General features: G+C 46.1%; 1 protein-coding gene across 1 annotated transcript in view; it reads left to right on the top strand.

Moving 5' to 3' along the window:
- Positions 1 to 25,181, top strand: part of LOC103110524 (deleted in malignant brain tumors 1 protein-like) — a 132,800-nt gene that overhangs the window by 47,123 nt on the left and 60,496 nt on the right. The window contains 11 exon segments of the mRNA XM_060172255.1: positions 1,669 to 1,698; positions 3,134 to 3,213; positions 4,443 to 4,788; positions 6,858 to 6,887; positions 8,010 to 8,327; positions 11,552 to 11,584; positions 12,877 to 13,063; positions 15,497 to 15,714; positions 19,793 to 20,110; positions 23,049 to 23,202; positions 24,299 to 24,516. Coding sequence (XP_060028238.1) covers positions 1,669 to 1,698; positions 3,134 to 3,213; positions 4,443 to 4,788; positions 6,858 to 6,887; positions 8,010 to 8,327; positions 11,552 to 11,584; positions 12,877 to 13,063; positions 15,497 to 15,714; positions 19,793 to 20,110; positions 23,049 to 23,202; positions 24,299 to 24,516 — 1,932 coding nt within the window.

The following is a 25,181-nucleotide window of genomic DNA, read 5'->3' as shown; positions in this document are numbered from 1 at the left end:
TCTTCTCTCCACATGAACCAAGCCAGCATGGCTCAGTGAATGGGGTGGGGACTTTCTCCCTACAATGGCATCATAAGGAGGGTAAGTGACTTTTGAGCTCGTGATCCTCACCACTAAGCACACTCATGGAACCAGTTCTGTCTGGCCTATGGAGAGACCTTTCTGGTTGCAAGTGGATCCGCTACTGTCTGCTTTTGCGAATTAAGTTTGTGAAATAGCAATGTTAAATTATCCCTACCCGTAGAACAACCAGTCCAGTGTGTGTGTGTGTGTGTGTGTGTGTGTGTGTGTGTGTGTGTGTGTGTGTGTTGGAGCTTCCAAAAACAGAGAGACCCCAAAGCAGTCAGTCACAGGCTGTTGAACTAGAATGAGTATCTCTTCACTAGCAGCCTGTTAAGAAGCTATTCCTGCAGTTACTCAGAATCTAATACTAGATGGGGGTAGGGACCTGTGGAAGAGGAAAGAGTGGTCCCTGGCATGGCCTAGATGGACTTCAAGACTGACACATATAACAAAATCAGAGAGAAAGCAGACTATTCAAAATTAAGACAGATAGAATATACTGAATTGATAAGTGCATCATCTCAGAAAAAAAATATTATGAAAGAAAAGTCAATGTATTATAATAATAATGCATAATACATTTTAAAAGTGCCTTAAGTGTGCCTTTAATTTTTTTTTGTTTTTCTCACCTCTGACCACTCTAGGTCAACTTTTTCAGGTAGAGAAACAGAAACAGAAAGAGACAAAGAGACAGAGAGATGAGGGAAAGACACCACTGCACTGAGGCTTCCTTCAGTGTGATGGGGACGAGGTTCATTCACACTGTATGGCTAAGCAGATGCACGGTCCTGGTGAGCTATTTTTCCAGCCCTAGATGTTGACTAGGAGGTGAGTAGAGAGATCAGGAGAGGGTACCACATGTGGGAGAACTGTGTGAGCAGAGAGAACAGGTTGCCATGGTGCCCAGAGAGACGGGGAGGCAGGGGGGAGCTTTGTCCAAAGTTTCTGATGAAGTACAGGGCATGTTGGATTAAGCACCAGCAATGATCAAACTGATAGCAACACTCACTGAATGCCCGTGACATGCTAGGTAAGTATGAGGAGTCTGCAAAGTGTCATCTCCTCTCACCCTCACACAAACATGTGGTCCTCCCGCTTTGACCGATGAGGAAACTGAGGCTTAAGAGGTTCAGGAATTGTTGTGAGGTCTCCTGGGGATGGGTCCCGCACTCACTGTCTTTCACTGAGAGAAATGAGACTGAACTTGGAGCACTCACTGTAGTTGTCTCTGGCATCTGCCTGGTTAAGAAACAACTGTTCAGTATAGCTGCCTGTGTTTTTACTGGTGTAAGAATGACTTTCTGAGCCAGACTGGGGAAAAAAAAACACACATGGATCCAAGAAGGTCAATCTAACTGGCTTTAAACATCTCCTGGTGTGGGGCCTGGTGATGTTACAATGTACAATGACCTGGGTTCAAGACCCCAGTCCACACCTGCAGGGGAAAGATTGCAAATCCTGAAGCAATGTTGCAGGTGTCCCTCTTTCTCTCTATATATTTTCACCTTCTCCACCTCCACGATTTCTGTCTTTGTCCAAAAAATAAATATAAAATTTTAATTAAAAAAAAAACAGTTACTGATGATGGTTTCCTTGTATTTACAGAGGCAGTTTCGAAGACGCCACATCTAATCAGTGAGTTGTGTCTAATGTTGCTGTTTAATTTTTGTGCCTAATTCCTATTTCTCCCTCTGTCCCCACTGCTGGTGATTTTTTTAAATTGATTTAATGATGACTGACAAGACTGTAGAATAAAGGGGTACAATTCCACACAATTTCCACCACCAGAGTTCCACATCCCCTCCCTTCCATCAGATGCTTCTCTGTTTATTTATCCCTCTGGAAACATAGACCCTGGATCATTATGGGGTGCAGAAGGTGGAAGTTCTGGCTTCTGTAAAAATTGCTTCTCCACTGGAATATAGGCTTTGTCAGGTGAATCCATACTCCCAGCCTGTTTCTGTCTTTCCCTAGTGGGGCAGGGCTCTAGAAGGTGGGGTTCCAGGACACATTGGTGAGGTCGTCTGCCCAGGGAAGTCAGGTTAGTGTCATGGTAGCATCTGCAACTTGATGGCTGAAAAAGCATTAAGATATCAAGCTGAACAAATTGTTTAATAGTCAGGAACCTAAGTGAAAGAATAGAGCAGATGAGATTTGGGATCTCCACTTTGGAAAAAGCTAGTAGATCTATTTTAGGTATATTCCAAGGGGCCCATGACTTTACTAATTTCTGCCTGAATCTGACAGCTACCATGCAGGTGGGCTGAAAGTATTGTCTGGGGAGACAGTGTCAGAGTTGGAAATAGGACTAGGAAGCTGGATCAGGGCAGAGAGTAGCTCCCAAATCTGGGGGACGTGTATAAATATTGTTGGCTGCTGGTGCTTTAATGTCGCAGTGCACTTTCCCTGGTTTGCCTCCCCATTTCCTGGGTCAGTCTACAGTGGCTGAGACATTCTATCTGTACACATTGTGACAGGAATAAAACACATCCACACAAGAACCACAGGGTTCACCAGTGGGAACTGGGTGTTGAGAATTATTGACCTCATCACCTAATTATTTTTTTCTTATCAAAAAACATCTGATCAAACTGTCCACATTTAGTAAGTCTGCAAAACAGAAGTGCAAAGAAGCTACAATTGTTTTTGTCCTAGAGTGTGATTCAGTGTCTGTATAAGGATCTACTGGGCACAGCTCAAATTGCCATTATACTTCCAGAGTCTAGGCAGAAAAAAGGAGTATGACTTCTATTGTAGAAATATCAGATCTATAAGTAAAAGGAGCTTGATATTACATGGACCCTGAGCTCAGAATGTTCCCCTCCTTGATTTGCTCGAGTTCTCCTTTTTTCTAAGGTATCGCCTGGTAGGTCATTTGTGTTGGCATGCACAAGACCCAGGCTTGAGCCCTGGCATCACGTGAGAGTATTATGGTATCAAAGGATGTTCAATGCTATGATATCACTCTCTATCTCACTATCTGAATAAAAAAATGAACCAGGAGTGTATGTATGAAGCTTAACTCTGCAGTAAATAAACAGATAAATGAATAGTCATCTTGTACCCACAGCAATTCCAACAGCTCCCCCCAAGATGGTGACGGCAAGACCAGGTAAGCCCTGGGAATCATCTTTCCCTCTCGGTTCTTGGGTTTACATCTGCATCTGAGCCTGCTGGAGCAATGACAGGTGGTACCTCCATTTTGCAGTGGTATGCAGACTTCTTGGGGCCATTCAGAAAGATCTTGGGAGCCCCTGGCTCTAGCATGTCAAGGGGGAGAAAGAGAATGCTTTCAGTGGCTTTCAGGGGCATCAAAGCCTGAGTGGCCCACAGGTACCTTCTAGCAGGGCTGGGTCTTTATATGGTCAGTTAGCTTCATGCCTGTGTCACTAACTGACATCCAAAGTGGGCTGAGTGTCAGGAGGCAGTGAGATAGAAGCAGATGGAAAAACAGTCAACTCTGGGATCAGGCAGCCTGGGCTGAGATCCTTTCCAGATGTGAAATTTGGTATAAATCATTCTACGTCTCCAGTCACCACTCTCCTTATAGATAAATTGGGAATCTGGTGCTCTCTTCTGGACTTTTGAAAAGCTGAAGACCAGGTAGTGGCACAGCTGGTTGAACATGCATAGCACTGTGCGCAAGGATCTGGGTTCAAGTACCTGGTCCCCACCTACAGGAGAGAAGCTTCACGAGCAGTGAAGCAGGGCTACAGGTGTCTTTCTTTCTCCCTCCTCTCCACCTTCTCCTCCCCTCTCAACTTCTCTCTGTCCTATCAAGAAACAAAAGAGAGAAAAATAGTTAAGGGGGACAGGACTCATGCATGTACACACACAGGGAAGCAGTTCACAAAATGACAAATCATGGTGCAGTGCATTTAGCAAAAGCAGATTGGCTCAGACCTCTGGATACAGAGATACTCAGAGGGGCCGGGCAGTGGCACACCCACTAAGCACACATAGGTGCCACTTGAAAGGACCTATGCAAGGATCTGGGTTCGAGCCCCTGGCTTCCCACTTGCAGGGGGTGGCTTCACAAGCAGTGAAGTAGGTCTACAGATGTCTGTCTTTCTCTCTCCCTCTTTGTCTCCCCCTGCCTACCTCAATTGCTCTCTGTCCTATCTAATAAAATGGAAAAAATGGGTGCCAAGAGCAGTGGATTTATAGTGCTGGTACTGAGCCCAGCGATAACCCTTGAGAGGGAGAGAGAGAGAGAGAGAGAGAGAGATAATGGTCTTATTAGGCTCAATGTTCTGGCAATCATCCGAGTGACCAACTCAGAGGCTGGCTAGTTGATAAGCCTTCTATTCCTCTTTCCTGAGTATTTTGAGGGTGTGGAGAGAAATTAGCTCACAGGACATGTACATCACCCTGAGGAGAAGTCACTTGGTGTCTCTCTGTCCTTAGGAAACTGGCCAGAGCTGCGGCTGGTGGGCGGCTCAGGCCGGTGCTCAGGTCGCGTGGAGGTCCTCTACCAGGGGGCCTGGGGCACCGTGTGTGATGACCTCTGGGATCTGAATGAAGCCGAGGTGGTGTGCCGGCAGCTGGGCTGCGGTCAGGCCATGTCCGCCCTGGGGAAGGCCCACTTTGGCCCGGGCTCAGGAGACATCTTCCTGGACAACCTTCAGTGCGCCGGGGTTGAGCGCTTCCTGGGGCAGTGTGCCCACTCTGGGTGGCTGGAGCACAACTGTGGCCACCACGAGGATGCCGGTGTCATCTGCTCAGGTATCCTGTCCCCTTGTTGTCAGTCACTGCCAGGCCTCAAGGCCTCAAGTTGCCAGGTTGACATTCAGAGTCAGCTGGGGATAAGAATGGGAGCCTCAAAATGAAACGTTCGCCTTTTGCTCTTTCTGTGTTTTAATATTTTATTTATTTGTAGAGACAGAGTGAGAAAGAAACAGAGAGAGACAGATAAAGAGAGAGACCTGAGTTCTATTTTACCGCTCACAAAGCTCCCTGTCTGGGACCAGAGAGTGTGAGCCTGGGTTCTGCACATGGTGACAGGTGCTCTCATCTGGGTGTGTCACTGCCTGGACCCCTCTATTTTTTCTAACTCAGTTAAATACATTATATTTTAACTGCTGACTTCGCAAAATGAAGGTCTTTGGTTTTCTAATCGGCCGGTAAGAATTGTGAACAATGTGGGTCATAAAGAGTGTTGAGTTATGGGATTTTTCCAGGAACCGTTGAAAGCACTTTCACTTAAATGGGGCAGCTAATGCCATAAAACTCAGAAAGATTCAGAGCCAGGCACACCTGAGTCTGGGGCTCAAAGTCCGTGATCATCCCCAGGGCTGGGGAGGCAGTGCAGCAGTGCAGACCAGGACGTGCAAGTATAAGGTCCCAAGCTGAATCCTTGATACTTCACATGCCACAGCGGTGCTCTGATTCTTTCTCACTTATGTTAAGTTACTGCCTCTGTGAGAAGCAACCCATTGTCAGCCTGTGACTTTGAATCTGAGGGGTCAATTTAAGACCAGTCTTGTGTGTTGGGGTTTCCGTCTGGTTGTCCCTTTACTTTGTGATGTCTTGGCACATGTGATATGTTCTTCTAACTTAATCACAGCCTCGTGGGTCACATTCTATTCCCAAACTTCAGTGCTTCAAGGAGTAGTGTCTAAATCGGGGTTTGCCCAAAGTGAAATTCATCCACTACAAAATTAGTCATCAAAGTCGTGTCTCCTCAAATGTGTCTTTCACGTCTGACCAGCTCCTCTTGACACAGCCACACACCAACAAAGAGAAAAGCCTTCTGAGTCCATAGATGAAGCTGATTCTTCCAGTACTGTGCTAGTTTTCCTGCTAGTCTTTCCTGTTTTGTTTTGGTCTTACGTGGTGCAGGTGAATGAACCTAGGATCTTACACATGTGCAACAAGACTGACTCACATCCCTGGGGGAAATTTTATTCTATATTTTTTTTACAGAGAGAGAGGGGAAGGAGTGGGGATGGAGAGAGAGAGAGAGAAAAGAAGAGGAAGAAGAAGAAGGAGAAGAAGGAAGAGGAGGAGGAGGAGAAGGAGAAGGAGAAGAAAAGAGGAGAGGAGAGGAGGGAAGAGGAGAGGAGAGAAGAAAAGAGGAGAGGAGTGGAGGGAAGAGGAGAGGAGAGGAGGGAAGAGGAGAGGAGAGGAGGGAAGAGGAGAGGAGAGGAGGGAAGAGGAGAGGAGAGGAGAGGAGAGGAGAGGAGAGGAGAGGAGAGGAGAGGAGAGGAGAGGAGGAGGAAGGAAGGAGAGACAAACAAGAGCAGAAGGGGGAAGGAGGGGAGGAGAGGGGAGGGGAGGGGAGAGAAAAAAAAACGCCAGGCCCACTACCCACCAGAGTCCTTGGTGCTGTCCTTGGTGTGCCCATGTGGTACCAAGATGGAACCCAGGACCCTGTGCTTCTTTTTTATTTTTATAATTATATTTATTTATTTATTTATTGGATAGAGACAGCCAGAAATTGAGAAGGAAGGAGAGACAGAGAGACAGAGAGACAGAGACACCTGCAGCCCTAGTTCACTACTTGTGAAGCTTTCCGCCTGCAAGTGGGGACCAGGGGCTTGAACCCAGGATGTTGCATACTGTAATGTGTGCGCTTAACCAGATACACCACTGCCTGACCACAACCTTGTGCTTCTTAAGGTGTGTACTTTTCCTAATGGGCCTTCTCCCAGCCCCTAGGCTATTTATTTAAAGGGAATGTTTTTTCCCTTAGCAAGTCAACAAACACAAGTATGTAATTAATACCATTGTCTTCAGTCATTAGAGATAGGGTTTCTGAAAATTACTAACATCTTGATTCTTTACATTAACAGAAGCTGAAGAGTCACTTATTACCAATCCAGGTAGGTTTCGCATTTTTGAAGGATGGATTTTAAATAACAGTTGTTCTTGATTTTTCTTTGAACTATTCTTCCTGTCCAATCTAAAGTCTTTGTTCACTCCATTGATATACCACTCAAAAGTTTTGTTTGGAATTGTCAGTTTTGTTCTTGTAATAATTAATGATACCTGTGAATGCATAAGTTCATATTTTTACCAGAGCTCTGCTCAGCTTTGGCTTATAATAGTATGGGGGTTTGAACCAGGAACCTTAGAGCCTCAGGCATGAGAGTCTGTTTACAGAACCATTATGCTATCTCCCCTACCCCCATATTTTTAAGAGAGTTTGTTTGTTTGTATATATGTACACAAATCGATACTTTTAATAGTGTGTATCCGTATTTTAATAGTGTCGTGTGTGTGTGTGTGTGTGTGTGTGTGTGTGTGTGTGTGTGTGTGTGTGTGCGTGCGCATGCACATGAAATATGATATGAAATATCGCATCAGGGTCTGTTTTCTTACACCATTTCCATGGTCCCAGAGACATTTCTTTCTTGGTCAAGCCCCTCCAGCCGGGCCACCCCAGGGCCCCTCCTCACTATCCAGAGGCATTTCTCGCCTCTCCCCTGAACAATTCCTTCTGTTATAAGAGGCACCTTCCATGCTTGGTAGAGGGCAAGGTGTGCTCACACCTGTCTTGGAGACAAGAAGAACTGTGCCCATGTGACCACAACAATCCTCTAAGCCAACGTTTCCTTAATAAACCAATACAAAGAGGAATCTTCCAACCCCTTCCTAGTCCAGCACCCTTCTCCTCCCCCTCACATCATCTGCCACCTTGCAGAATCACTCTAGTGTCTACATTTGACAGGTGAGTGGGCTGTTCCCTGGAGGCAGGAACCAGCTCCCCTTGTGTCACAGCTATGTCAGCAGTGTCAAGTGTGAAAGAAAATACTGTCATTACCCCCAAGAAATACTATTGCAATGAAATGAAGCTGACAGGAGACCTCACACCTGCAACTCAGGGCACAGAAGCAAGGTGGCATGAGGCCATTTCCTGCCTCAGCCCCACCGTCCTGCTGGTCCTGGAGGCTTGGTGGGCTCTGGCTGGTCTTTGGAGACTCACACACCTTTTCTGTCCTTAGGAAACTGGCCAGAGCTGCGGCTGGTGGGCGGCTCAGGCCGGTGCTCAGGTCGCGTGGAGGTCCTCTACCAGGGGGCCTGGGGCACCGTGTGTGATGACCTCTGGGATCTGAATGAAGCCGAGGTGGTGTGCCGGCAGTTGGGCTGCGGTCAGGCTGTGTCCGCCCTGGGGAAGGCCCACTTTGGCCCGGGCTCAGGAGATATCTTCCTGGACAACCTTCAGTGCGCCGGGGTTGAGCGCTTCCTGGGGCAGTGCGCCCACTCCGGGTGGCTGGAGCACAACTGTGGCCACCACGAGGATGCCAGTGTCATCTGCTCAGGTATCCTGTCCCCTTGTCGTCAGTCATTTCTGACCTGTGGCTGAGGACACGTGAGACCCTGCAATCCGCATAGAATTTGCATCCACCCAGCCACTTCTCCACCCACCCAGCCATTGCCCCTCAAACAGTCCTGGAGCTTCTGCTCTGTGCCAAGCCCTGGGCAGCTCCACGTTCCATATGGGAGGTTTCCAGTACTGGCTGTGCCAGCACCACTGGGAGCTTTGCAGTGCGGCTTCCAGGGCTCCACATCCAGAAATCCCACCAACTACATTCAAGGAAAGACTCAGGAATCTGCATTTTAACAAGCAGTCACCGTGACACAACATTAGACATAGGGTAGAGCAGACACAGCTGTTAACCACTGATCTAGTTTGAGGGCTGGAGTTGCCCTGAGGGCAGGTTCTAATCTTTTGGGCTTCATTCCCAGAAAGGCCACCGCTCTCCATCCCCATCCCCACCTGCTCCCTGTTATCGCCACCCCTCCACAGTTGGGTTCTCTACAGAGAGTGACTGTTGCCTTCTCTATGTATTCAGATGCAGAAGACCTGCCTCCTCCTCCTCCTACACCTCCGGGTAGGTCATACTTTCTTTTCCTTTTTTTTTTTTTTGGGGGGGGACGCTCCATATTATCACTGGGGCTTGGTGCTCACACTATGAACCCACTGCTCCTGGCAGCCATTTTTGTCCATTTCATTGCATCAGACAGAGAAAATTTGAGAGAGGAGGGGAAGACAGAGAAGGAGAGTGAAAGGCAGACACTTGCAGACCTGCTTTGCCACTTGTGAAGCATCCCCCCTGCAGGTGGGGAGCCGGGGACTTGAACTCAGATCCTTGCATGGGTCTTTGTGTTCAAACAGGTGTACCATCATCCAGTCTCCCCATGCTTTCTTCCCACTTCAGGAAATGTATAATAGTAACATCATCAGATAGTAATAAATGCTAAGATCCAGGCACTTATGTGAGCCCTTTACATACTTAATCCACTTAATTTCTAAAAGAACTAGTTGAGACAGGTGCTCTGATTATTCCTATTTTTCCAGAATGATAAACTGAGACATCTAAAGTGTGTAATGCACTCATTACAGTGCACAAGGACCCAGGTTCAAGCCCCTGGTCCCCACCTGCAGAGGGAAAGCTTCACGAGTGGTGAAGCAGGGCTGTGGGTGTCTCTCTGTCTTTCTCCCTTTCCATCTCCCACTTCCCTTTCAATTTCTGTCTCTATCCAATAATAGATAAATATATATATATATATATATTTAAAAAAGAAAGAAAGAAAGAAAGTGTGTGATGTAGTGGAGGGCTGCCAGCAGATCTGAATCCTTGTCATTGGTGCTCTGTGACCCCAGTGCCATTAATACACTTGTTCACTGTTCCCAACTGCACACAGTCCAGGCCAAGTTACCACAAAGATGGACTAACATCTGGCTCCAGTTAATGGATAATCCTCAGGACAGATATGCAAAAATCAAAATGAAAAGAACTTTCCCAAGACTACCACAACAACTCAACAGTTGGAGCAAGTTTTCATGCTGATCCGTCTGACCCCAAAGCCCATGCTCCCAGGGACTATAAATTCCCTACCCTACTCTCAGGGATCTTAGGGCTTAATGAATGGATGACAGTCCTCTTTAACAGAAGCCAGAGACTAGAAAACCAGACCCGTAGGTGTGCGGTCAGTTCTGAAATGCTGCCGGAGGTAGATGGAAACCCACTTCCTGTTCAAGCCCCAGTCCTCACCTTCGGGGGAAGCTTCACAAGTGGTAAAGCAGGGTCACAGGTGTCTCTCTTTTTCTCTCCCTGTCTATCACCCCTTCTCTCTTGATTTCTGGCTGTCTCTGTCCAATAAATAAATATAATAAAAAAATTTTAAAAAGCACTTTACTTCCTGGAAAGGTCCTACAAATTCCTGGTACTAAAGAGTCTACTAAATTCCTTTCTTTATTCCTCACAGCAGAGAATTAGAGAGCCCAAGAAATGTGCTCAACAGAACTTAGTTAATAGCTGAGAGAGATCATTTATCATTAAGAACACCAATTTTATATCCTGAGACCCTAGAGGCCCAGCCCTAATCCATGTCATGGCAGTACTCTTGCCACATATACATAGTTTTAAATTTTGTTACTGGGGGATTAATGGCTTACAGTCAACGGTAAGTACAGTTGTTGTTACATATGTAACATTCCTCAGTTTTCTGCAAAATACTCTCACCCCCAGCTTAGGTCCTCCTCCCCCATCAGGCACCAGAACCTGAAAGGCCTTCGCGCCACCCCAAGTCCTTGACTTTGGTGCAATATATGAAACCCAGTCCTCAGGCTGGTCCTTGTGCTTCACGCCACATGCACTTAACCCGCTGCACAACGCCCTGAAACCCAGTCCAAGTTCTGTTTTGTGTTTCCCCTTTCTGTTCTTATTTCTCAACTTCTGTCCATGAGTGAGACTGTCTCATATTCATCCTTCTCTATCTGGCTGATCTCATGAAATTTTCGACAAGATAACCCTATTAGAAAGTCCTATAAGGGGGTCGGGCGGTAGCACAGCAGGTTAAGCACACATGGCGCCAAGCTCAAGGACCAGTGTAAGGATCCCAGCTCGAGCCCCAGGCTCCTCACCTGCAGGGAGGTCACTTTTCAAGTGGTGAAGCAGTTCTGCAGGTGTCTATATTTCTCTCCCCTTCTCTGTCTTCCCCTCCTCTCTCCATTTTTCTCTGTCCTACCCAACAATGACATCAATAACTACAATAATAAAAATAACCACAACAATAATAAAATAAAAAAGGAGGGAGGGAAATAGCCTCCAGGAGCAGTAGATTCGTGGTGCAGGCATCGAGCCCCAGCGATAACCCTGGAGACAAAAAAAAAAAGTTATATCAATGGAATTTTCACACTCCATCTCTTGCTTTTTGAATGGCCTTGGTCTCAGAGACCACACACAGCTCTCAGGTCTCTGGATTCTTTCTCCTGGGCTCTGCCTCTGGAGAAGAGTTTTGTATGTCCTGGGTGTTCCTGGGGGTGAAGACAGCTTTTCATCTTGGGGCCATGAGTAAAAGGATTAAAAAACCCAGGAGTAAGGTCAGAGGCAGTGAAAAGGAAAACCATTTATTTAATTTGTTAAATAAATTTTTATTAAATTAAATAATTTATTTAATTTCCATTTATTTAATTTGTAGATGAGACTAAGTATCTTCTTCATAATTCTATCAATGTCTCCCGTTTGCCCCCTTCTAGGTCTTTCCACATCTTCTCAAGAGCAAGTAATAGGTGAGTCTTAGTCTAAATTGAATGCCGGGGGGAACCATCTAGTAGGTGTTTATAGTAGGTGGTGGGTCTTGTGCTTGGGGCATGGCGCAGCATGGGTGAGGGGCTCCTTCTCTGCTGCCATGATAGTCCCACCCCAGGACCTTCCATGAGAAAACTTGGCAGTTAGGACCTCAGTTGGAGGAGCCCTCAGTCCTCACTACACCCTTGCCAGGAGACCTGCTCTTCCAATTCCTGTAGGTGTTGAGGTTTCAGCTAGAGTTGCAGGTTGAGGGGAAGGGACAGGTGGGTGACAGAGCTTGAACAGAATGTAACTCAGACCACTTGGCCATACTCAGCCCACCTTCTCTCGGGACAGCCCCATAGTGGGTCCCCACTCTGTCCCCTGTCACATGTAGAGATTCCCAAAGTCCCACTCTCAGGAGTACCTGAGTTCATGTGACCTGGGCCCAGCGCTGGGCCTAGCACTCCTACAGATGAGTCAGTGGAAGAACTATGAAGTGGCCAGGCCCTTTGAACTTTCTTCCACTCATCTCAGGAGACACCAGAATCTACTGCTTTGGGGAAGATTCAAGTGACTCCAGGAAGCAATCTTTTTTTTAAATTTTTTATTTATAAAAAGGAAACATTGACAAAACCATAGGATAAGAGGGGTACAGCTTCACACAATTCCCATCACCAGACCTCTGTATCCCATCCCCTCTCCTGATAGCTTTTTTATTCTTTATCCCTCTGGGAGCATGGACCCAGGGTCATTGTGGGATGCAGAAGGTGGAAGGTCTGGCTTCTGTAATTGCTTCCTGCAGAACACTGAGGGAAGTTCCACAGGTGACACAGGTGACAGAATAGTAATATGATGTCCTCCTTCTTCTTCTCCTTCTCCTTCTCCTTCTCCTTCTCCTCCTTCTCCTTCTCCTTCTCCTTCTCCTTCTCCTTCTCCTTCTCCTTCTTCTTCTTCTTCTTCTTCTTCTTCTTCTTCTTCTTCTTCTTCTACTTCTTCTTCTTCTCCTCCTCCTCCTCCTCCTCTTCCTCCTTCTCCTCTTCCTTCTCTTCCTCCTCCTACTCTCTCTATTTTTTTTTAAATAAAATGGGAAAATGTTGTTTCAGGGTCAGTGGAATCATGCTTGCATGACGTATATCACAGTTTTAGATTGAGTAGATCTTTCCTCCCAAGAGACATTTAGATTAAGCATCTATTCAGATAGTTCTCTTCACATTCACCGGGGTGGCCACTGACTCCAGACCATTGGCTGTGAGTTGGCCATTTCAAAAATCACATGAGACCCACTATGCAGACACATGCAAACACAGTGTTCTTGTCATTTCAGGAGGAAGCAACTCTTGTGGAGGAGTCATTTCCAGTCTCTCTGGCTCGTTTTCCAGTCCACTGTATCCAGAAAACTACCCAACAGATGTCCAGTGTGTTTGGGAAATCCATGTGGATAAAACATTCCACATAGAACTCATGATTCCAAGTCTCAAGTAAGGAAACAGCATCTTCGGAGGAGATTTAACTGCATGTGTTAGTTTATAAAGGCATAGCAAAACCAGTTATTTGAGTGGGAAACATTTAGAGGTAAAACGAGAGCACAAAATTATTTCCCAGTTGAAATGTGGGTTAACAGTGTACTAATGCCTAATGAGTTAGTGATAATTTCAAAGATTCATTAAGTGACTTGTTGGCATATTTTACTGAACTTAATTTTAATAGCTTTAAAAAAATAATTGTTTCTAAAATCTTGGCAAAATCCATCCCTTAGCTTTGTCTTTGTTGTTTACTGGGTACTAGTGTTTTTTCCTATTAGGTTTCCTTTTTTTAATATTTAGAAGTTTGTTTTAACTAAATTCTTAACAACCAGTAAAAAGCTTCACCACACACACACACAGCCATGGATGCTGTATTTTGAAATGTTGCCACAAACTGGACAGAGACAGTAGATTCATTGCCTCACCTCTGACATAAAGAAAACACATTTTCCAAGCCCACTGCCATATTTTCATCTCCATATTTTCATAAAGCTGTCAGTTTTCACACTGGCTGTGTGCCCAGGCTCTGTACTATATCCTGCCAGTGCTTTTTCATATTACAAATTCACTGTGGTCCGATAGTAGGTGTTCCTTTCCCCATTAGACATGAGGACACTGAGACTCAGAGAGGTAGCCCAAGGCAAGCCACCTAGGTCTGCCTGAGGGCACAGATCCAAGTCTTTACCAAAGCACAAATGTGTATAAGTCTGCATAAAGCTCTCCTCCTTATGACATACGCCAAACTAAGAGCCACACGTCACCATAAAGTGCTAAGATCATCCACCTTGCAAGCATGGAACTGTTGTCAGTTCACGGAGTCAGACGTGCCTGATGCCAAGATGATCCTAAAACTATATTGTCTTGGTTGACTAACATGCGAAGGAACGGAGTCCCCAACTGAGTGAAAATCTTGAGCCCACACTTCCACAAACTCTGCCATCAACAGTTATCTGTTTCTTCAAAACCATTCCTCATGCTCATTCCCTGTGAATTATTGCCAGTAGTAATTGTGAGTGTGAGTTCTCTTCTCTGTGGTGCCATTCCTTGTATTCTAAAATCAGGTCCTTGGGATTGGATGGTGTCCCAGTTGGTTGATCACACACATCACCATGCACAAAGACCCAGGTTCAAGCCCACAGTCCCCACCTGCAGGAGGCAAGTTTCCTGAGTGGCGTGGCAGGGCTGCAGGTGTTTCTCTTTGCCTCTCTATCTCTCCTCCCTGCTCAATTTCTCTCTGTCCTATCAAAAAAATAATAATAATAAATAAATAAATCAGGTTCTTCAAAAATTCTCAAGAATTTAGGGATGAGAAATGTTTTGAAATACAGAGATAGAAGAAAATAGATGTTGTTCCAATTATGATTATTAGGGGGTGATTTACCTGTTATGATTGGGTCAAAGCAAGTGGGACTGGAGGTAGTTTATAGAGTTGACTAAAGCAAATGAATCTGTGAAGAAAAAAGTAATCAAGCTGTCTCTCAGACTTGAGAGCTATAGTGGTTATGTTGGGGTGGGGGGAGGGGAGTGGCAGTGGACAGTACCCTGGTGGAAGGTGTGATGTCTTATGCATACCATATATGGGTATAAAACTATACCCCTGGAATTCTACAATTTTGTAAAAAAAAAAAAAGAAAAGTTAAATCCCCAATAATAGAAATTTAAGGGACTTCCAAGTTGGAGCTACAGTAACTTAGTCATGGAAAGTTGGCTGTCCCCTAGAGAACAAATTTTACAACAAAATAAATCAACAAATAAAATTTAATATAGGAAAAGATATTATATTTACAGTGCCCTGGCAAATTTCACAGTGGCTAGAATGCTGGACTTGCATGCATGAAATCCTTAGCTCACATGTGCCAGAGTGATGTTTTGGCTTTCTCTCTCCCTCTCTATCTCTCTCTCCCTTTCCTATCTTCCCTGACAAATAAATAAACCAAAAACTATCAAGAGTTCTAATAAATATTTGAAAAAGCTAACTAATATTTTATATCTTAATTAACAATTTAAACTCTAATCCAAGGAGTCAATTCTAGTATTGCCACACTTATTTTGCCAAACGTTATTGCCAGATTTTGTGTCTGTGCTGGCCACTTCATTTTCCCTTTTTTTTTCTTTTCAGTTTTTGACAGAGTGTGAGAGACAGATAGGAAAAGGGAGAGAAATTGAGGGAAGGAGACACCATAGCAATGATCCACCACTCACGAAGCATACAGAGAGAGAGAGAGAGTTGGGGCCCAGGGGCTTGAATCCTGGCTCCTGTGTATGGTAGTGTGTGTTCTGCTGGATAAGCCCCCACCTGGTCCCCTACCATGTATTTCTATGCATCAATTTCTCGGATGTCCTAGGCCACCTCCCCTACCATGTCACCTTCCATTTGGACTCCTGCAGGTTGGAGGACATCCTGGGATGCCCCTATGACTCTGTTGAAATCTTTGATGGCCCCAGGATTGCTGCACTCTCCATGGGGAAGTTCTGTGCCTCTGTTGCTGTGATGTTTTTCTCCTCCTCTAACATCATGACAGTGGTGTTCCGGAGTGACTCTATGATCACCAACACTGGCTTCTATGCTCTGTTCAATGCAATGCCACAGGATGAAAGAGAGCCAGGTAGGAAGCTCCAAACAGAACAGCTTTCTAACTTGAAAGACTCTTCTATTAGCAGAGGTCTGGGATTCTGCTTTAAAAGTCTCCCTCATAAGTGAGATCAACCCATATCCATCCTTGTCTTTCAGGCTTATCTCACTTAACATGATTCCTTATAGGGGAAACACAAAGAAAATACTGGACTTGGTGGGTGTGTTGCACCAAAGCAAAGGACTCTGAATAAACAGACAAGGGGGGGGGCACTTTTGGGTCCTGGTGCAAGATGGTAGAAAAAGATTCAAATTGGAAATGAGAGTGTTTTGCAGACACCTATCATGGTGAGATGTGAAATTGGACCCATGTGCCAACAACTGGACTGTAAACCATTAACCTGCCAATAAAAAGAAGAATAACAACCTCACCCACTGAGCCCCATTAGCTGTACTCCTCAGCTTCTGATTTCCCCACGGGGAGAGTCACTAGGTCAACTGAAATAGTCAGTGGTGTTCTTCTTGTTGGTGAAGGAGCAAGAGTCGCTCTGTCAGTGTCAATACCTGGGAACTGTCCAGAGTACTGAAATCTGAAACCACCCTTGAAGTCTCCTCTACCCAACAGCTGGTCCACTCTCTACCTTGTATGCAGTGCAGCTTGACTCACCCAAATGTGAGGCTTGGGACTTTTTCAGTTACAGCCCTAGGAGCAGTCATTTGTACCCAGACAACACTCTATCTGCTGATACATAGAAGCCCCTGTAGCAACCCCAAGAACGTAGGCCACTAGGAACTGCAGCAGGTAAAGTGCACATGGCACGAAGCATAAGGGCCTGTAAGGATTGCAGTTTGAGCCCCGGCTCCCCACCTGCAGGGGGGTCACTTCACAAGCAGTGAAGCAGGAGGTCTGCAGGTGTCAATCTTTGTCTGCCTCTCTCTGTCTTCCCCTCCTCTTTCAATTTCTCTCTGTCCTGTCCAACAACAACAAGAATAATAATAACAAGAACAACAAGGGCAACAAAATGGGGGGGAGTGGCCACCAAGAGCAGTGTATTTATAGTGTAGGCACAAAGCCCCAGTGATAACCCTGGAGGAAAAAAAATAAAAAGAGTTGAGGAAGGTCGCACAAATGTTTGTTTCTGAGTAGAGACGATGATGATGATGATGATGATGATGATGATGGTGATGGTGATGATGGTGATGATGATGATGGTGATGATGATGATGGTGATGATGATGGTGATGGTGATGGTGATGGTGATGATGGTGATGATGATGATGGTGGTGGTGGTGGTGGTGGTGGTGGTTGCTACCAGGGTTATCACTGGGGCTTGGTGCCAGCACTATAAATCCACCGCTCCTGGTGGTCATTTTTTCCCATTTTTTATTAGATAGGACAGAGAAATTGAGAAAGGAGAGAGAAAGAGAGACACCTGCAGACCTCCTTCACTACTCATAAAGGGTTCCCCTTCAGGCAGAGAGCGGGTACTCAAACCCAGATCTCGGCATGTGGCCATGTGTATGCTCAACTGGGTGTGCCGACACCAGGCCCATCGTATTTTTTCTTTATACTCAATAAGACAGAAATCAAGAGGAGAGGGAGAAGAGAGAAAAACACCTGCAGTCCTGTTTTGCTTCTCATGAAGCTTCCCCCCAGCAGGTGGGATTAGAGGCTTGAACCCAAGTCCTTGCACATAGTAACATGTGCACTAAACTGGGTGCGCCAGGTCCAGTCCCTAATAAATAAGGGGGGGGAAGAAAAACTAAAACAAATGAACAAACAAAGAATTTCTTCTATTTCACCTTCAAAGGCTTGTTTGAGGGGGCCAGGTGGTGGCTCACCTTACATATGCTCACATTACAGCATGCAAGGACCCAGGTTCAAGGCCCCAGTCCCCACTGTACGGTGAAATAGGGCTGCAGGTGTCTCTCTGTATCTTCCACTCTTCTCTCAATTTCTCTCTGTTTCTGTCCAATAATAAATACTTTTTTAAAAGGCTTGTTTGAGACCTTGCCTTCAGGAAGTTAATTAAGGTCCAGTATTTGACGTCCAGACCACTGTTTAACTCAGCAGCATCATTCACTCATCCAAGAGTATTTGCTACGGTCTTTATGTGCTGAGTCTAGTTATAAGTGCTGGAAATACAGAGTGCCCTAAGAGCCAACAAGATATCTTGCCAAGTAGGACACCTTGTGCTACACTAAGTTGGGGCTCAGATCCTCGACACACCATGTGGAAGTCTCATGACCCAGGAGGTGCTTCAGGACTGTGATGTCTCTCCTCCTCCTTCTTCCTCTTCTTCTTCTCCTTCTCTTCCTCCTCCTCCTTCTTCTTTTGATCATCACAATATTAAGATAGACAGTTGAGATAAAGGTATAGACATACAGAAATGGGTCCAATGAGACCAACTTTCTTTGTCTTGTTGATTGTAGACCATGATAAATATTTTCTTACAACACTGTTAAGAAGACTCTGTTAGGATTTGATAAAAAATAAACACATTAGAAAATAGAATTTGAGGAGTCGGGTGGTAGCACAGTGGGTTAAGCGCAGGTGGCACAAGGATTGGCATAAGATCCGGGTTCAAGCCCCCAGCTCACCACCTGCAAGGAAGTCACTTCACAGGCTGTGAAGCAGGTCTGCAGGTGTCTTCTCTCCCCCTCTCTGTCTTCCCCTCCTCTCTCCATTTCTCTCTGTCCTATCCAACAATGACATCAATAATAACTACAACACTAGGGCAACAAAAGGGAATAAATAAACAAATAAATATAAAAAAAGAAAAATATATTTTTAAAAAAGAACGTAGAATTTGGGGGGCAGGTGGTGGCGCACCTAGTTGAGTGCACACGTTGCAATGCAAAGGGTCCTGGGTTCAAGGCCCCAGTCCCTACTTGCAGGGGGAAAGCTTTACAAGTGGTGAAGCAGTGTTGCAGGTTTCTCTCTCTCATGCCATTCTCTTTCTATTTCTAGTTGTCTCTATCCGATAAATAAATAAAGATAATTTTAAAAAATAGAATGCCTCCCCAGAATAGTCCCTGGCTTTATGTCTTTGTGAACTGATAGAAGTGTTAGCCAACTGTAGCAGGATTCCTAGATCTTGAGTTTCAATGGCTGCATCTCGAATAACACTGGCAAGAGATAACTACATACAGAACATTGAAAGCGTAGCACTTTTATTCTGTATACATGAAATACAGTTGAGGCCCTTCCTTTAGTCTTATTATAGATGTTTCCCTGGATAGCGTTTAGATACAGAGAAGACTGAAGAAGGGAGAGTAAAAGAGATTACAGCACCACAGTTTTCTTCAATGTGGTGGAGATTTGGATCAAACCTGGTCTCCCTCTTCTGTCTTCTGTTTCTCTCTCTCTCTCTCTCTCTCTCTCTCTCTCTTTCTCTCTCTCCCTCTTTCTCTCTTTCTCTCTCTCTCTCTCTCTCTCTCCCTCTCTTTCTGTCTACACACACACACACTCACCTGGAGTGGTGAAAATCCCCCAGAAAGACAGAATAAATAAAATACTGCCTTAAAGGGACCTGGTGGTAGGGCACCTGGTTGAGTGAATACATTACAATGCACAAGGACCCAGGTTCAAGCCCCCAGTCCCCACCTACAAAGGGGAAGTTTCACAGGTGGTAAACACCCTGCAGGTGTTTCTCCCTCTCTATCTCCCCTTTCTCAATTTCTCTTTGTCTCTATCCAAAATTAAAAAAAATAAATAAATAAAGACTGACTTAAGGGTCAGGAAATCGTTTACTCGGTAAGACATTCATGGTGCTATGAAGGAGTGCCTGGCTTTGAATGCCAGAACTTCAGGAAAGAACCAGAAAATGTGCTGGAGGTACTCCATGGTTGACAGAAGAGTTTTGATCTCTCTGTCTCTGTCTCCCTCTGCCTCTCTCTCTCCCTCTCTTTCTCCCTCAAGAAAAGCTAAAGAATAAGTGGGAAATTGGGCTGAGGAGGCTGCCCAGTGGTGTTGTAGATGGTGAAACCTCAGTATCTAAAACAGAGTCACCGTGAGGCTTTGCCTCTCCACTTGGTTGCTTCTCCCACAACTGTGGGAGTCCTCCAGTCAAGGCATCCAAAACTCAAAGATGAAACTCTGATCTGTTTAGAGGCTGGACCAGAGCTGCGGCTGGTGGGCGGCTCGGGCCGGTGCTCGGGCCGCCTGGAGGTCCTCCACCAGGGCGTCTGGGGCACCGTGTGTGATGACCTGTGGGATCTGAACGAAGCCAAGGTTGTGTGCCGGCAGCTGGGCTGCGGTCAGGCCGTCGCCGCCCCTGGGAAGGCCCAGTTTGGCCCAGGCTCTGGAGACATTCTCCTGGACAACATTCAGTGCTCAGGAAGCGAGAGCCATCTGGGCCAGTGCCCCAGCTCTGGCTGGTCAGACCACAACTGTGGCCACCACGAGGACGCCGGGGTCGTCTGCTCAGGTAACCAGTCCACCCTGGGAAGGGGGGATCGTCTGCTCAGATAGCCAGTCCACCCTGGGAAGGGGGGGGTCATCTGCTCAGGCAGCCAGTCCACCCTGGGAAGGGGGGGGGGTCTTCTGATCCTCATCTTAGTAATAGAAAGTGCACGGAGGGCAGGACCTGGGGAGTTGGGCGGGTGGCCCCACGATGAATGTCCCTTCAGCCAGGTTGATGGGGGACACAGGCAACCTGATTCCTTTGTGCAGCCGTGTCAGAGCCACCCGGCTGGCAGCCACTGTTCTCTGTGACTCTCCCGGGTCGTGAGCTGCTTCTCCAATGTCTAGACCCTCCCTTGCACTGGCTCTTGTGTTACTCAGCTCAGCCTGTTTGAGACCCAGCTACACTGCAAGGTCACGCACAAAAACACGTGTATTTACGTATATATTATTGAACAGAGACAGAGAAATAGAGAAGAAATAGGGGAGATAGAGGAGGAAAGAGACAGAGAGACACTTGCAGCCCTGCTTCACCACTCATGAAGTTTTCCCCCCTGCAGATGGGGACCGGGGACTTGAACCCAGGTCCTTGAGCACTGTGATGTGTGCACTTAACCAGGTGCGCCACCGCCTGGCCCCTAAAACACTCTTTTCTTTACATGGGATTTAACTTAGAAGCTCTAAGTTTGGTTGTTTTTTTTTTTTTTCATACCTGCAGATGCTGGGGACTGGACTCCAGATGTGAATTTTGTGCCTACAGGTATGTCTGATATCATAACTTTCCAGTTGCTACAACGCAGATAAGGAGACTTAGCTCTGTCCAGACCTGGACATTGGTGGATAGTTACACAGTCACTTTGAAAATTCTCTGTGCCCAGTCTGAGACCCCAGACCAGTCGCCTTAGGATCCTTGGGGTCAGGCCCAAGCATCCGTGTTATGCAAAGCTTCCCCTGTATTTCTGATGGACAGTCAAGAGTGATAATGTGTTCCTTGAACAATGAGCAAAAAGACATTTGTTCCAAAGGACATTTGTAACTCTCCTTGCTGGATAGCTGAGTGAAGGCGAGAGGGGAAGGGACAGGAAAGTTCCATCCCTGTGGCTGAGAAAGAGGGTGGACATGGAAGGAGAGAGAGTGGAGAAGGTGATTAGAAAATGAAAGCATAGTGCTAAGACTCGGTCAGAGGTCTGGTGGTTCTCCTTGGAAAGGGAAGGACACAGAATTGTGGTGGTGGGTGTGGTGTGGAGCCGTACCCTGTAACCTGACAACCTGGTAAACCACTATTTATCACAAATAAAGAACGAAATAAATAAAGCAGGAAAAAAGAGGGAAGGAAGGAGGGAGGGCTGCAGGGAGGGAGGGAGGGAGGGAGATACTTAGCACTCGCTCACACCTCTAACATGGTTGAAGTCCTGGCTGTGGGGGGCGCTGACTCCCCAGCACTGAACTCCCCTATGTCAGTGTTTCTCTCTCCTTCTCCCTCCTTCTCCCTCTCTCAAAATTAAATGAATTTCTTTTTTATTATACAAAAAAATTAATAGATGCAGAAAAACACACATGCACTCAACACCAAAACTCCTCCCTGTGGGATAAGAACAGATTTGGGGTGAACAGTGAAGCCATATGGGGATCCTTGTGGGTCAGGTCTGGTTTCCGCATTTAGCATTTGGTCAGCTTCTCCTGGCACAGTGGCAGGCCATCAGCCTGCGGTATTACTTTAGGTTGCTCCTCATGACCAGGCTAAGGACAGGCCTGGGGTGGTGGACCTAGCACGTAAGAAAGCTAGTGTGTGTGTGGGGGGGGGTGGCTTACCCAGTAGAGCACACATGTTATCCCAGTCTCTGCCTGCAGGGAGGGAAGCTTTATGAATGGTGGAGCAGTGCTGCAGATGTCCTCTTTCCCTCTCTCTCTCTCTCTCTCTCTGTGTGTGTGAGAGAGAGAGAGAGAGAGAGAGAGTATGTGTGTGTGTGCGTGTGTGAGTGAGTGAGTGTGTGTACTACTCCCTCTCACACTCTCTCTCCCTGCCTATCTCTCATTTTCTGTCAAAAAATAAAAAAATGGTCACTGGGGATAGTGGAGTCCTGTAGGTACCAAACCCCAGAAATAGCCCTGGAGAAAGAAGAAAGAAAGAAAGAAAGAAAGAAAGAAAGAAAGAAAGAAAGAAAGAGAAAAAGAAAGAAAGAAAGAAAGAGAGAGAAAGAAAGAAAGAAAGAAAGAGAAAAAGAAAGAAAGAAAGAAAGAAAGAAAGAAAGAAAGAAAGAAAGAAAGAGGAGGGAAGGAGAGAAAAGTGGAGGTGAGGCGAGGTGAAAGTTGGAAGGCTGTGTTGTCTATGGTTTTCTGGGGAATCAGCTAAGAGAGGGGAGAAATACCAGATAAGGGAGAAAAATGAATAAATGAATGAATATGCAAACAGCATGTATTCCAACTGACCCACCCTGAAGTCTAGGATGATTTCACGATTCTGAGTTCCTTCCTAACTTTCTCTGCTTGTGACTGTCTTGCAGCTCCCATTCCTGTCGCCCCTGTGCCACAAGGTAACTCTCCTTCATCGCAAGGTTAGCCTGTAAGCTGTGGGATCACTTGGATAGACAGCTGTCTGTCCCGGCTGTCTGAGCAGGAGGCGTTGGTGGGAGGGAGCCCTCACGTGTGGGTGGATTATCTCCCTCTGAGTTGAGCTGGCTGCATGGCAGGAAGTGGGGAGAGAGCTAGACACCCCACACCTTAACACACGTGTGCCTGGTCTTGATTCTGGGCTACCTACAATCAGTCTTAGGGGTCCTGCTTACCCATCATTCTCCACTCCTCCTCCCTCATTTGCTCTAGGGTACTGTCACATACCTGCTAAGCCATACCCATGTTTGTGATTCCACTGTTGACTTGGCTGGGACTCTAGATTCTACCACTGGAAAACTCAAGGAATGTGTGTGAGGAAGCCAACCACAGTCTCTGGTGTGCTTTTGCAGGAGGAAGTAACGCTTGTGGAGGGGTCGTTTCAAGTCTCTCAGGCTCCTTCTCCAGCCCCTGGTATCCAGCAAACTACCCCACAGATGTGGAGTGTGTCTGGGTGGTACACGTGGCAGAGAAGTTCCACATAGAACTGAAGATCCCAAGTCTGAAGTAAGCAGCTTTGCCTCTCTCTACCTCAAAGGTTTGCCTCCATGCTTTTCCTCAAAGAAGTGATCTTTATCCATTCAGGCTGTTGTAACAACAGCTCAGGGCGGGACTTGGGGTGGGGGGGGGGGAGAAAAAGAAAAAGAAAAAGACAGAAAAAGTCAGAGAACCTTGAAGGTAGAAAGGAAGATGATGAGAGGCCCATGACACCAGTTGCAAGTCCACTGAAATAGACCAGATGAGAAACGATGGAACATGGGTGACTGTGGGTGGTTCCAACATGGAAGGGCAGGAGAGACAGCTCGAGCAATCCTGGGTCCACTGGCAGGCAAGAGGTGTGGTTGGAGGGAGGTGGCAGGGGTGACTGACGGCTCTGCTAGATCCTAGGCAAGTGATTTTCTTTTTTTTTTTTTACCATTATTTAAATTGATTTAATAGTGATCCACAAGACTGTAGGATAAGAGGGGTATAATTCCACACAATTCCCACCACCAGAGCTCCATATCCCATCCCCTCCATTGGAAGCTTTCCTATTCTTTATCCCTTCGGTAGTATGGACCCAGGATCATTATGGGGTGCAGAGGGTGGAAGGTTTAACTTCTGTGTTCATGACACTATCATTTCTTTTATTTTATTTTATTTTATTTTATTTTTTAAGAAAGGATTAATTAACAAAACCATAGGGTAGGAGGGGTACAATTCCACACAATTCCCACCACCCAATCTCCATATCCCACCCCCTCCCCTGATAGCTTTCCTGTTCTTTATCCCTCTGGGAGCATGGACCCAGGGTCATTGTGGGTTGCAGAAGGTAGAAGGTCTGGCTTCTGTAATTGCTTCCCCGCTGAACATGGGCGTTGACAGGTCGGTCCATACTCCCAGTCTGCCTCTCTCTTTCCCTAGTAGGGTGGGTCTCTGGGGAAGCGGAGCTCCAGGACACATTGGTGGGGTCTTCAGTCTAGGGAATCCTGGCCGGCATCCTGATGGCATCTGGAACCTGGTGACTGAAAAGAGAGTTAACATATGAAGCCAAGCAAGTGATTTTCTATAGACCATGTCTGCAGGCATCCCTGAGGAGATAACTCTGCTCTTACCTCCTCAGACTGGAGGACATCTACGGCTGCCCTTACGACTTTGTTGAGGTGTTTGACGGACGTCAAACAGCCTCCCTCTCCATGGGCAGGTTCTGTGCCGGATCTGAGCTCACCTTCTTCTCCTCTGCAAACATCATCACAATAGTGTTCAGAAGTGACGCCATGATCACCAACACGGGGTTTTATGCTTTGTACAACACCATCCGGCAAGAAGAGAGGGAGAGTGGTAGGTACCCCAGTACCAGCCTTGGAGATGAGCTGAATCTATTGTCGGTTTCTTCCCTTTAGAAGAGGGAATGGTTTCTTTTTTTATTTATTAGGGGGGGATGAATGTTTTGCAGTAAATATAGTCACTGGTACATGTAACTTACAATAAAAACAATATTGGTACGTGTGTAAAACTTGCTCAGTTTTCTGCAAAACTCCTTCCCTTCCTACTTGCTCTGATAACCACCATATTCATCAAGTATTGGTTTGATTATTTTTTTGGAAGTCCAATTATTCATTTGTTTGTTTATATTCCACATATAAGTAAAGCCAATCCATAATTGTCTTTCCCTTCCTTACTTATTTCACCTAGCATCGTCATTTTGAGTTCCAAACCATCATACACCAGGACCTGACGGTCCCCTTGCACTCCTACTTTGGAGCAATGCACCAGACCCCGTCCAAGTTGTGCTTTGTGTCTCTCTTTCTGTCCTTATTGCTCTACTTCTGTCCGTGAGTGGGATCATGCCATAGTCATCCTTCTCTTTCTGTCCTTATTGTTCTACTTCTGTCCGTGAGTGAGATCATGCCTAGTCATCCTTCTCTTTCTGTCCTTATTGCTCTACTTCTGTCCGTGAGTGGGATCATGCCATAGTCATCCTTCTCTGTCTGTCCTTATTGCTC

Source organism: Erinaceus europaeus, chromosome 14 (genome assembly GCF_950295315.1).
Source record: "Erinaceus europaeus chromosome 14, mEriEur2.1, whole genome shotgun sequence".
NCBI classification, from domain to species: Eukaryota; Metazoa; Chordata; class Mammalia; order Eulipotyphla; family Erinaceidae; genus Erinaceus; species Erinaceus europaeus.
Note: the sequence above shows the minus strand (reverse complement) of the source record. Positions and strands in the feature narration are given on the sequence as shown.